The sequence below is a fragment of the Pleurodeles waltl genome, chromosome 8 (assembly GCF_031143425.1).
Source record: "Pleurodeles waltl isolate 20211129_DDA chromosome 8, aPleWal1.hap1.20221129, whole genome shotgun sequence".
NCBI lineage: Eukaryota > Metazoa > Chordata > Amphibia > Caudata > Salamandridae > Pleurodeles > Pleurodeles waltl.
In genome coordinates, this window is record NC_090447.1 from 1,147,822,789 (window position 1) to 1,147,836,560 (window position 13,772).

The 13,772-nt window shown below is 45.6% G+C and overlaps 2 protein-coding genes across 4 annotated transcripts in view; one reads left to right on the forward strand and one right to left on the reverse strand.

Moving 5' to 3' along the window:
- Nucleotides 1-13,772, reverse strand: part of RB1 (RB transcriptional corepressor 1) — a 776,914-nt gene that overhangs the window by 290,278 nt on the left and 472,864 nt on the right. The gene's annotated exons all lie outside the window — the stretch shown is intronic.
- LPAR6 (lysophosphatidic acid receptor 6) lies at nt 6,345-8,312 on the forward strand. Its single transcript, XM_069205378.1, has one exon. It carries the CDS (start codon nt 6,983-6,985, stop codon nt 8,111-8,113), a length of 1,131 nt encoding a protein of 376 aa, XP_069061479.1. The 5' UTR covers nt 6,345-6,982; the 3' UTR covers nt 8,114-8,312.

Consider the following 13,772-nt stretch of genomic DNA (forward strand, 5'->3'; position numbering starts at 1 on the left):
AAGCACGGCTCTACACTATCTCCTTGTGTGCTCTGCTTGCCAATAGCTGATCTGAATGTCTCTTCCCTAGCACAAACTTCAGGCTTGCCAACAAACCAGAGCTTTTGAAACGTGTGGCTCCACTCCTGGGTACCCCCGTCTTCAAAAAAGGTTACAAAAAGCCATGATATGAAACTCGCTGACAGCTATAATTATTTACAACATTTGAAATCCGAAGATCATTAAACACATGGTGCGTGCCACAAACATAATACAATACAAAATAAAAGTGTAAGTATCCACATATGCGGCTCTGTCTATTCTCGCACTTTTGACACCTCAGTTGTCATCGGAACTTCACGTTCTTTTTCCTTCCGAGAAAGAGAAGTATTGTTTCCTGACTCAGGTAGTGCCTCCTTTCTGTTCACTCCTTGTTAATTAAATGCTGTATCTTAATCTCTAATGACTATATTTGTTTCATTTTCTCTGCTGCGATCTAAAACAACCCGCCCTCAGGTACGTATTATGCAGATTTTGGACTGACCCTTCTGTCTGGCAAACGAGACCGAATGCGCCCGATTTAAAGCTTTCCAGGCGGCCATTCAGGAAGGCACGTATTGGGCCACTGTATACTGCTTTCCATTTCTTAGTTCCTCTGTATTTAGCACTACTGTGAGGGGCACTACTTCACTTTTTAAATGTCTTGCTTTATTTAAAGATGAGGCATTGCGTTCTCTTGCGAGCGATGTGACCCAGTTGCTTACATACTGGGGGTAATCAGGAAGTCCTTGCTTAGGGCAAGCGGCAATGAAGGGAGCAGGCTCATCAGGAGTTTCGTGGCCCCAGTAGATTTCGGAGCCCTCAACGTTTGTGGACTGCATGATGCCAATGCTATGTTGAAGAAGCTTTATGAGCAAGAGAGACCCCATCGCTCCCAAGGTACTAATGGTTCAAGCGGCCGATGCTCCAGCCAACCCTGATGAATATATTAGGAGCCATTTTGTGCAAGGCGTTGAATTTTCAAAAATCATGCAACACCTCAGGGAATATTTGGGAATACCTCACCCTTTGCTCTCCTGAATGAAAGGGGACTTATTTTCTCACTACCAGCTTCTTGAGCCTATATCAATACTTTAACATGTCGTAGTTAGCTGTGTTTTGACACATGAATGGAACTAAACAGTCCTTCCATAGGTTTCTTTTGTAACCATAGGATTGAAAATGTCACCAAAGAACTCCTGGCCACAGGGAAGGTGGACCATTTAATGGAAGGACTGTTGATCCGAGGTACAGTAATATTGGAAGATGCAGATCCACTTGACAAAAAGATTGAGTGCTGTGAAGAGGGCATATACATCATCCAACATACATGGTGCAGTCTTCCTTAAAGAATACCAGACTTTAGTAGACCAGTTGCAGAAAAGAGATCACTCCAAAATGTTAGCTCTTATTGAGCAGCAGATAGGATTCCTGTTGGATGCATCCTTCGAAACTGTATGTACATCTTGCAGGGGCATCCATTGCAGCCCGCAGACATAAATGGATGCATTTCTGGGAGACCAATGTCTCCCAAAAGTCTATGCTAATGAGTCTTCTCTTCAGCAGAGCAAAGGAACTTATCCAACAGCTGAAGGGCTTAGTTAAAAAAAAAAAGTTGGTGGGAAATAAGAAGCTCATTGCTCAACTACGCTCTTTTTCAAGGTGATGCACGACTGCATATAGGATTTTTTTTTTTTATCAGAACATCCTGGGAAAGTGGCCAGCCCTTTTGAGGTAAGGTCCTGGCAGGGTGTCCCAGACTGATGAGAAATTCTGGTTCTAGTCTGCTTCCACTTCTGCAAACTCTAACCCCCACCTGATCCAAAATCATAACAATGCCTCACTGGTCCTAGTTGATAAAAAAAAAAAAAAAAAAAAAGCTCTACTAATAAAGGAAGTGTGAGAGGCCTCTATCAGACTCCTGAGCACTGGAGTTTGTTTCAAGAGGGTACACTTTGTACCTTCCCTAGCCATCCACCAAGATATTTTTGACAAACTTCTCTTCCTCAGTGAGCCATTCGTCATTAGGCCCAGCTCCAGGAGATTCAACTTTTCCTCAAGAAAGTAAAAGCAAAGCAGGTTCTGCAGGAAAATAGATTCTTTGGTTATTATTCAATTATATCCCTAGTGCATAAATCACTGGGAGAGCTTTGCCCTATATTAGACCTGAAGGATGTGTCCAAGTATATCTCCCATCAGTCTTTTAAAATGGTGACCTTACAGACTATTCCGCATCTGATGAACCAGGGAGACTTTCTGTGCTTGATCAACCTTCTGGATGCATATGTCCTCGTGCTGATCCATTTAAAATTCCCAGACGTTTTTACGTTTTGCTACAATTTCAAGTTTGGCATCAGTAGAGTCTACACAAAGGACCTGGCTCAACTGGCAAGTACACTGAATTCTTCTAATGTTTAATTTTATCCTTACTTGGATTACAATTTTAAAGCGTCTTCCTCTTTTTCCTAGGCAGAAGACGATGTTCAAATAGGTCTGCAGGACAGTCCAAGAGCATAGTCTCTTTCTAAACTACGAGAAATATCACCTCATACCATGCCAGAAATTACTTTTCATATGAGCAACCTTCTGCACCCATCTGGGCCAGATTCTCTTAACAGATGAAAGGAAGTTGCAAATGACCACCCACGTATCAGTACTCTATCCAGAGTCTCAAGCCTCTGTAAGAACTTAGGGCCAGATGTAGCAATGGGGTTTTACCCATTCTGTGTCTATAGGAAAATGTGTTCGTACATATGGTCCTTAGCTCCGGAGTCAGGGTGAGCCTTCACCCTGGCCAATCTTCTATGGCTGCATCTCCACCTCTACCATCTGGTTTATCATCTCTTGCAGGTCTCAAACCGGTTTTCAGAGAATTAAGAGTACCTTATTCCAGTCACGAACCTTCAGTGGTGGCTCAATCCATTAAACCTGGATATGGGGTTCACTTCCACTATTCTCATATGTTGCCGTTAATGACAAATTCCAGCAAGGTGGGTTGAACGTGGTGTTTGGGGGCCCAAAGACTCTGGGGAAATGGTCACACCAATTGAATGGTCAAGCTCTCCTTCACTTCTTCCTTCTTATCCATCACCAGGTGGTCTGTGCTCAAACTAACAATCAGGCTGTCATATCCTACATTAATTGCCCGTGGGAATGGGCCCAACAGATCTCATTTTCCTTCCCTGGAAGACTGTTTTTTGGAAAGAGCAAAGCCTCTTATCTATGTCTGAAGTTTATCTTATGGGGAAGGAGAATAGGCCTGAGGAGTACGAGTCGCCAATTCCAGTCTTCATTTTCCCACTGCATATGCCCTCTCCTGTTTCAGAAGATTATGGAGTGATTTGGCTGTCTGTGGCTAGAACTTTATGCGCAGAACACCCTTTGTTCATCCTTCAGCTGCCTAATCGTATCTAAGAAGGCCAGGGCAACAGGTGTGATGTCAATTCTTTGACCTCTGTGCCTCCTTTACTACTGTCTGCCATTTTGATTAATATCAAATGAACTCAGAAAGATCCGCAAGGATGATGCGAGAATCTTCTCTGTGGTTGCAGGTTGTTCCAGGAGGCCATGGTACTCAGTCGTCCTCCAACTGTGTGCATCCCCATTCTAGCTATTCCTGTTCCACCGTTCCCCATCAAGATTGACCTATCTATGCCTGGATTTGGTGAAACATTTCAATTTGGGGGACTGGCGTCTGCAAGGCTAAACGTTGTGGCTAGAAGCTGTTCCAGTGAATGCTGTGGTGAGTATTCAGCAGACTAAAAGACCACCATTATTAATATCATAAGTAGACATTGGTACAGCTTTGAGTCTTAGCATACTGTTAAATCTCTCTCCTTTTTATTACGACCCAAACATAATTCTGGATTATTAAGATATGGATTTCTCTTGGGGCTAGTAGTAGCAACAGTTGAGTCAATGGCCGTCAATCCAAGCTTTTCAGGGTCCTAAAGCATTTTCTATAGCTCTGGTAGAATTTTGTCTTCTGAGAAGTTATTTCTATTATTGTCCACTAGTACATTCCCCAATCCCTTACTGGGTCCTCCTTTGGAGTCAAGTATGTGAGCCTTAAAATTCTGCAGATCTTAAACTTATAGCAACACTTTGCTCTGTTAGAAGGATTGGTGAGTCTGGAGCTTTACTCCCATTTCCCTGAGATTTTTTTCCTTGCAACGGACTTCCTCTTTCTGTAAGGTGGATTTCCTTTTTTGTCATTTTCGGCCTTTTAGGATGGGTGATTCGTCCATAATCTTTGACTGTCTAGGTGGGTCGAACTGGCCATTTCCAAGTCTACAATTTAGCAGGCCTGTATCTTCCCAAGTCAATACAAGATAGATCTACAAGAGAAGTTTCCACTTCATGAGTGGCATTCAAAGAGGTGACATAAAAGGACATTCTTTGCACTTGGACTACACCACACGCATTTATGGTTTGCTATTGCCTTCAAATAGGAGGAGATTCCTCTGCAACATTTAGTTCTTATGTTTTGTCTTTGGTGCATACTATTTAAATCTTATTTTCTTAGGTTTCGAATGTCAGTGAAAGCTATTGTCCTAAAAAGTAAAAATCTTAACAGGCTTACAGCCCACCCATTACTTACCTTTACTTACAATTGGTTGTCCCCAACATCACTCTTATTTCCTTGCTTACCACTGGTCAGCTGCTCCTCCTGGCACCCGGTTTCCTCCTGGGCTTCAGAGTCTTCGTCCAAGTCGTGGAGCATGTACCAAGTACTGCTTGACTTGGCCAGGAGGTACTTTTTTATTTATCAGCATGCATTTAGAGTGCATGCTCTGTACCCCCTCTCCTTAATCCCATTCCTCCTCCCGCTCCAAAAGTAACTTTGCCCTATCACCCCTGCCCTCCATATACTTTCACCCATCCCTCGGCCATCATTGAGTTTCATTTACCCCCGCCCTTCTTTTGTTTGCCAATGAGCACCCCCCCCCCCCACCAAAAACACCCCTGTGCTCTGCTTTTTATATGTTGCATAGCAGTGCGGGCTGCTGTGAAACGTGGCGTAAAGGTTAAAAAATAAAAAAGTACTGTGATGGAGTCAATGCTGTCTGAGTCGGCTTTTTTTTTTTAAAATTTAAGTCATGTTGCACAACAGCTCAACTGCTGTGCTTGACAAAGCCAATAGATTTCCCACACGGAAAACCTATTGGCTTTGCCAATGCTTGGTTTGTTAAATCACGGATATAGCACCCAAATTTGTTGTACTTGTATTTGTTTTTTTGGTAATCTAGACCAGGTTATTCTGCGCCGGTACTGAATCAGGAAGCAAGGGCTGGACAGTGAGGTCCTGGACCTCTTGTTTACTAGTGACGTCTACTCCCAGTACAGAATTCCCTCCCGAGGGCCCGGATTTCCTAATGGGTTTGATTTATATTACTGTTCTTGCTTGGATAAATACAGGAGGTCCTAATGACAACTTCTGCCTTTGTCACATTAGGGTTCCATACTGGGAGTGTTTTGAGCTGGGATAGGTAATGGAGATCTGTGGGAAAGAACATGAATCAGGAGGTAAGAACTGTGACGAGGAAGACCCGGAGTGTAAATGAAGATTAACGGCAAGGAACGGGGTCATTGCTCTTCTTTTGTCCAGTTGCGCTGTCTGTCCCTCTACTAGATCTCTCCTATGAATTTTAGACCTATTTTTTTTAGGAATTCAATCCCTCCCCCCTGCCAAAACCGCGATCCTCGTGGCTGGGTAGCAGGAACCGAACGTGAGTCCAGTCATGTGCTGTCTTCAGTCTGGTGTCACTGCGGCACAGACGACGGAAGGAAGGAAGAATTATGTTACAAAACAAAATGAGAAATCGCAGACGAAAAACTACTACAGTTTATACCGAAGAAGGGCGATATAAAACTGAAAAAAACGCCTCCATGAAACCCAAAGAAACGAAAAAATAAAGTGTGCAAATTAAAAAAAGAGCAAAAATAAATCTACAAGCACTGCCATATTACGCAAAGAATGGGAAAAACTAACAAGAACACAAATATAGGCCGGACCGTATGCCCCAACTACGAGAACATTGTGTACTGCAGTGAAAGGTCAGATAGTATGTATGTACAATTCATGTTAAAATTTCAAAATTATTTAACAAAAATTCTAGGATTTCGGTTTTACAGATGTTATACTATGTGTGTTTTGGTGTGAAAACCTGTACGGGTTTGTCACGAAAACATCGCGCGACGCCCCTCCATAGGGCGCTTACTACATGTTTTCTTTCCACACGCAGTTGGTGAGTCGCCACCTCGGGCTCCAAGGCCCCTTTGTTGGCTAGTGGCGGGTTAATTGAGTGCAGCCCCCGCAGTCTGCTGCTCCAGGCCGTGCCTCCAAGGTATATTCCCAGCAGACACATTATCAGATTTAAGTCACAAGCAAACAAAGTGGGCAGGGCCCATTCTTCTGCGAGGCCGCCCCCCTCTTCCTGTGTACAGCTGCTACGAGCCCGGGAGTTCCTTCCCCTGCTCAGAAGGGACGCTGCGCCAGGCACGAGTACAGGAGCGAGAACACCGGGCACGAGTTACTGTGCAGAGTTTCAGCTGAGAGAGAACGCCAGCCACAAGTCGCGCTGGAACTGTGTGAACAGGGGTTCACTTTGGAAAAGGAGGTGTATTTGTTCTTTCGTGCCAGACTGCGTCGCCTGGACAGGGGTCTGCCTTTCACACAGCCTGGAGGGGTGTTTGTGAGGAGGGGGAGAACGGAGTCCCCTGGAATGCCTCGGATTTAATTACAGAGCCGGAGTAGCCGAAGAATGCCTCCTCGGGAAGCCTCACTCCACGTTTCCGGACAGGCACAGGGTTCCCGGGCCGCTTCGTGGCCGAGCCCGCGGTGAGCAGCCCTGGACACGAGGGGGCTGCACACGGTCCACCGCGGGAAGGTGCCGGGTACATGGCATTTCTTACACTCGGTAAAGGGAGCACCTTTCCGCCGCCGCCCTACCCAGGAGGGTAAATGCTTCAGCTCAGGGATTTGAACGAAGGGAATACCTCTTTTGGGAGTGCGCAGGGGGCGCATGCATGCGCGGAGGGAGTGCAGCCGCCCCCTCCGATGATGGTAAGCGCAAACATCACCTCCTGTTCCACCGAAGACTCCTTCAAGTACACCCTGTATGGCTGCGTGTTCAGCATGGTGTTCGTGCTGGGCCTGCTCTCCAACTGTGTGGCCATGTACATCTTCACGTGCACTCTGAAGGTGCGCAACGAGACCACCACGTACATGATCAACCTGGCCATCTCGGACCTACTCTTTGTCTTCACGCTGCCCTTCCGCATCTTCTACTTCGTGGCCCGCCAATGGCCCTTCGGGGACACGCTCTGCAAGATCTCCGTCACGCTCTTCTACACCAACATGTACGGCAGCATCCTGTTCCTGACCTGCATCAGCGTGGACCGCTTCCTGGCCATCGTGCATCCCTTCCGCTCCAAGACCATCCGCACCAAGCGGAAGGCCAAGGCCGTGTGCCTGGCCGTCTGGCTGACGGTGATAGCCGGCTCGGTGCCCGCCAGCTTCTTCCGCTCCACCAACGCGCACCACGACAACGCCACGGAGAGCTGCTTCGAGAACTTCTCCAAGGACACATGGAAGACCTACCTCTCCAAGATCGTCATCTTCATCGAGATCGTGGGCTTCCTCATCCCGCTCATCGTCAACGTCTTCTGCTCGGCCATGGTGCTGCGCATCCTGCGCAGGCCCGTCACGCTGAGCCGCAGCAAGCTCAGCAAGGCCAAGGTGCTGAAGATGATCGTGGTGCACCTGGCCATCTTCATCTTCTGCTTCGTGCCCTACAACGTGAACCTGGTGCTCTACTCGCTCATGCGCACCCAGGCGCTCAGCAACTGCGCCGTGGTGCGCGCCGTGCGCACCATGTACCCGGTGACGCTGTGCATCGCCGTCTCGAACTGCTGCTTCGACCCCGTGGTGTACTACTTCACCTCGGAGACCATCCAGAACTCCATCAAGAAGCGCAGCTGGTCCCGGCGCAAGGGCTCGCGCTTCTCCGAGACCCTGCCCACCGAGAACTTCATCCAGCACAACCTGCAGACGCTCAAAGCCAAGATGTTCATCAACGAGTCCACCATCTGACCCCGGCCGGCCTGGGGCGGGCGCGGGGACTTCTGGTAGCGAGCGCCAACTGTGAAGGGGGCTGTGGAGAGAGAGGACTGGCTCTTCGCCCCCAGACCACGCTTGCAAGGGACCACTGTATACAAACTAATGCACATATTTTCCGATCAAAGATTTTAAATAAGAGCCTATTTTGAATATTAAAAAATCTAAAATGCAATATCCTCTTTTTTCATTCTCAAATACCACCTGCGTATCTGGCATGGCCATTTCCTGGAAGGTAGGCAAACTGAGACGTGTGCTGTAATATCGAAACTGATCCATGTTAGAGGTGAGTGCCTTCAAGCAGGAGCGGAAACTGTGTTCTTCTTACGCTTTCCTTTGTTAGTGCGTATAATGGTGGAGTTAAACTACAGTTACCACGACCTAAATAGGGTTGTATAAATAATCACATCCGGGAGAACTGAATTTGGTTATTTTTTAGAATGATTATTGCATGTTAAAGCGCCTACTAGGATTCACTTTATGATCTGCTTGAGAACGACGCAGTCTACGCAGGTTCTCCTATTACCGTAAAAAAGTTGACGGCTCGTGTTTTGATGAGGCATATCAGTCGTATTCAGCCCACATACAATTATTGTATTTGCACTCTGGTACATGTAGCGTGTAAAGTATGGAGAAATCAAAACTACAAGTCCCAGAGTGCAACACGACCAAATGAACAAGTCGCACTTAGCCCCCGCGTCTCCGTACGCGTGATAATGTGGGCTGTTCGACTGACATGTTAATGTTGCTGGCACGTGTTTCACGAGTTTTGGTACAACATGGTTTGGTGCCAAGTTGTTATGTTGCCGCTGAAAAGGTAACATGTGTAGTACTCTCTCGCTTGCCCCCGGTATACCAGCTGAAGTATTTAAGGTTCACTGACTTCAGTATGTGCCTATGTGATGCTCGGAAAGCAGTGTAAAAGCCTTTCTATTTGTGTGTTTTGGACACAGCGGAAGAAAAATGCACTGATTGTATTTGAAAATTTAAGATGATGCCGCCATATGTGGCTATTTTAACAAAAAATCCTCTCTGTAGTGAGCCGTGATACCGCTTCTATATGTGAGGACAGATGATCCGAGCGCTCACGAGATATCAGGCCCCCTCCCTCTGTATCATTTGTGAAAGGGCTCGCAGATGCCCCAGGGCATAAGGCGACTGGTTGGGCCGCAGTTCTTGCACCTTTGCGACTAGCCCAGTGTTGTTTACCTACCCCGTGGAGGCACAACCTCCATTCTGAGGTGAGTGGATCCTCCCGGAGAGAGAATAAGCTGGGACCACCCCAAAGACATTCAGAGAATAGAGAACTCACCAGTGTGCCCTGGTGGGAGATAAGGATACCCTGCAAAGTTCATATGCACACCTTAGCTTCAGCGGGTGGGGGAGGGAGGAGGTAACGCGCTCTCCCTTGTGCACACACAATCAAAACACAACTATGTCCTCCTCAACACATCCCTCTTTTGTAACTCTTTTCTGCCTGGTTGGCTTGGACAAACACAGCTGAAAAGCTCACTTACTTCCAAGCAGGGCCTTCCCTAAGCACGTTTCACAGTATAAAATGAAGAAACCGCTTTAAAGGCAACACCCTGCTGGCATCAATGCCCATCAGGGCGTACAAAACAAGAGTATAGAGGGCTGGGTGTCGGGGCCAGCCTCATGGCAATCATTAAAGTCCCAACCTACAGCCGTGGGAGTCCAGAGCCCTGCCCCTCACGTGCAGACTTCAGAATCAACAAGACACTGCCAGAGAAGAACCAGAAATAGACCCGTGCACCAGGGCGTGTACACCTCAATGCACTGGTTGAACACCTCCCCACCAGTGCGTGGACTGAAGATTAAGGAAGGGAGTAGGCGCTTTTCAAACAGGTGACCCCTTTCATTTCAGTACCAGGATCACCTTCTCTCCACAACTGACCCCAGCTTCCAGGACCATAGAAACCGCTTCTTCCAGGGCGACAGACCTCAGTGCTTAACAGGTCCCAAGGCCAGCTGACTGAGTAAATAAAATATTCTGATAGTGGGAAGTGGAGCCATGATTTTGAACATCAGTAGGTTTTATCAACTTGACTGCAGAAGGGAAGGCACAACGAATTCGAGACAGATAATTGCATCACAAACCCGGAGCTCTATATAATCTTAAACACAACTTAAAAATTGAAATACTGGGACTTAGTTAAGTTTATGAGCTCCTCCCTTATTTTTAATAGCTATTTTCGGGTGTTGGCTTTAGTCACATATAGCACGTGTGCTTTCATTGTTACCACTATTCGTACCTGCTCCCTGTTGAAGAGTCGACAGAACAGGGAGAAGTCCCCATGGACTCGGGATAAGCTTGAAGGCCTCAGTGAAGAGGCCTCTTTTCACGTTTCATTTAAAGCTGACAGGTGTAGTTGATTGCTCTGATCTGGGCTCTGGGAATTTCAGGGCAGTGGACCCATAACAAAATCACCTATGCCCCCAATCGCCTAAGGTCTCGCGAGTAAATCTGGTTTGTGCAATCAAATAGTGTTTACTTGATGGGAGGTTACAGATGAACGTTTTAGTGTAGTGTTAACTTTACAAGATACTTTGAACGTTGTGGGAAGTACTCTGAATGTTATTCTCTTGACCACTAGGATTCAGTACAGTTGGTGAGCTGGGGTAATATGGTTTTATTTCTCGAGGATGAGGCGTAGTCTAGTCATTTGGTTTTACATTTGCTTTAGTTGTGGGTGCCTTTTTTGGGTGGTCCTATAAAGGTTCTATTATACATATAGAGCAAAAAAAAAGGGCCAACCTCCTGATGAGTTAAATAGCGGTTTGTGCCTATAGAACACCCCTAAGTGTTTTACCGATAGAGCTGAGATGGGGGTGGCTACTGATGTAGAATTTCAGTCTTTGTGCCATTCAAGTAACAATGTCACTCCTTTGCCTAGATGTCAATTTGTTACAGACAGGCAGCTGTGTTTGACTGCTGACCTTTAATTCTGGTAAATAAAATGTGGATTTGGATGTCATCTGCATTCATTTGGAATTTCAGTGGTACCTGGTTCAGTGATATTGACAAGAGGAGGAGGAAAAGTTGGTGTCCAAGGGACCTCACATGCAATAGGTTTCAAAGTGAAGACTGATGACCTCATGCCTCATTTTTGTCTGCGCTTTCAAAGGAGCATATGAGACCACTGGAGAACTGATGCCAATTGCAACCTAATTGTTCTAGAAAGATCTTGTGGTCACTTGTGGCAGACTGCAGAAAGATCAATAAAATTAGAATTTCAGTCCTCCCTCTGTCAGGGAACGGAGCAGATCATCGCCGATATCCGCAGCTGAAAGAGAAGAGATTGCCTGGTCTGAAATCTGTGTCATGAAATGTGGTATTTGGTTCATAGAATTGCTGTAGTCGTTGTGAAATCTAATTTTCTAGGATTTCACTAAAAAGGGAGGCTTGAGACGGGTCTGTAATTCCCCAGTTCAAATTGTTCAGCATTAGGTTTCTGCCTCATTGGGGTGACAACTTGCATTACAGCACTGGAGTGATGGATTTGTAATCTTTAAGATAGTTGGTCCTAGCCACATGTATTGCAGGGGTGACAACTGTTCCATTACAGATCTGGCGTGGTGCATTTGTAATCCTTATGATAGTTGGTCCAAGGGACAACATGTCATCTTTAATTGTGGTTGCAGCGCAGTTCTCAACCGGGAGGTCAGAGTTTGCCTGCTGCTTTGCATACTTGCTCGACACTTAACAGAAAAGGTCAGATGGTGTGAGTGACCGACTGGTGGCTAAACTGGGATGGACATAGAAGTTTCCAGCTTCTCTAGAATATTGAAATACGTTTTCAGGACCCTAGTGATGTTGTGGGAGTTCAGCAGATGTGCTGAGTCACTGTTAATCGAATACGACAGACAAGATTAATGTTCTTTAGGAGCCTGGCTGTAGAGGGTCCCTCAGTATTTACGTTGAGTTTAATTAGTTGGACTAGACGCTTTGTTGTTTTAATGCCTGTGGGCAGAGTGTCATTAAAATGACCAGTGAGTTGACCCAACCTAATGTAGAAACCAAGATAGACTATGGCAATATGGTTCTGAAGCAGACATTACTTGAGTAAACCCTGGGGACTCTACATTTTCCATACCTCAAGTAACCGCTTGTTTGTTACATGTGTCTTCTACCCTAACATAGGATTGACTAGACAAGGTTAGTTCCTCCATTTCCTTGTGGAATTAGCTGCTTAAAGGAGGTGCATCTTAAGTGAGATATCTCTAAACATCTTAGGATTTATTGGTAGATGAGAGCAGAATCGCCACCACAGCCAATGTTTTTAATCCTCAGGATTTTGTTAGGCAGAACAAAGGTGTCCAGGATGGTCAAAGCATTAGTTTAAAACTCAGTCTATGTAACCTCTAGTATAGGATATTCCTCCCACTCAAACTGCGGCTCTCCAAAGTGGATTTGGCTGCAGAATGGGCATTAATGAGGCATATTCTGCCACTAAAGTGCCTACAACTGAAGTGAGTTGGTGTGCTCGACCTTGTCAGGGACCCTGTGGATTGATGCCAAACAACTGCGTGATCCATCACCTGGTGGGGAGAATACCGAAGGGCTGGGAGAGTGGGCATTATAGATTTTATAATCACTTTGAGGGTCGTATGTGTCCTGGGGTTGTGTTAAAAACGTCAACTTGATTCAGTAGGCCAGGAGTACTTCAATGAACTGGGGAGCCCCACAGAGTGAGGGCTCCAGTGGGATGTGTATAGTTAGTGTGATTTTGAACTGTGGGTCCTTGGAAGTGGTCAAACTTCCCATTTTATATTTGTTTTATCTTTTTCTAGTAGTGGGCATGTGACTAAAAATTGATGTGTATATCATACCTGCTGGTATCATATACTCTAGGAATTTCCCCCGTAAAAACTGGCTTGTCAGAGTGATTATCCTCATACCCATAGGCATTTACGTTTGTCAGTGATCTTAAAAAAATAGACTGATAAATTATTTTCCCATGTTGGGTGCCTGTTTTCTAGAGGAGTATTTTGTTTCTGCATTTTCTTATTCTGCTATGGAAGGACTGAAATTATTTGTTGAGATTTTAAACTACCATCTGGCCTTTCCTTCAAATATGTATCAGTAGATTATTTTTCAAGCATGAGCACCAGATGAAGCCAAGATATTGGGTGTGCCTTTGGTAGACATCTCAGATTGGACAAAGAGAAGGACTCTATGAAGAGGAGTGTTACTTAAGTCCCACTGGGTCGAAAAGCCTACTTAGGGTGAATGGTGCGATGAGGTCTACCTGAGGTAATACACTCATTAGCAGAGATGAGGGAAGTTGTATTCGGAGGTCACCCACTACCTGCTCTCAGGTTCTAGAGAATATTAAGAGTATTTATAAACATCAAGTTAGTTATGCAAGACTATCCCCTCTGAGTGGTGAAATGATTGAGATTTTGCATTGCCCACAGGCACATCAATTTTAAACTCACTATTTTGTATTTGAAAGGTTTATTACAACAAATTTAAAATATAAGATTGCTTATTTATTTTAACCTGTGTATACAGGTTATATGCTACTGGAATAGCACTTACCCTGCACTGAGGTGACTCAAGTGCTGGTAATCAGTTGAAGTATACAATTTGATCCTCAATGCCGCAAAGTCC

What these genes read in the sequence shown, in the direction of transcription:
- LPAR6 (XM_069205378.1), top strand. Translation starts at nt 6,983, where the DNA reads ATGCTTCAGCTCAGGGATTTGAACGAAGGGAATACCTCTTTTGGGAGT.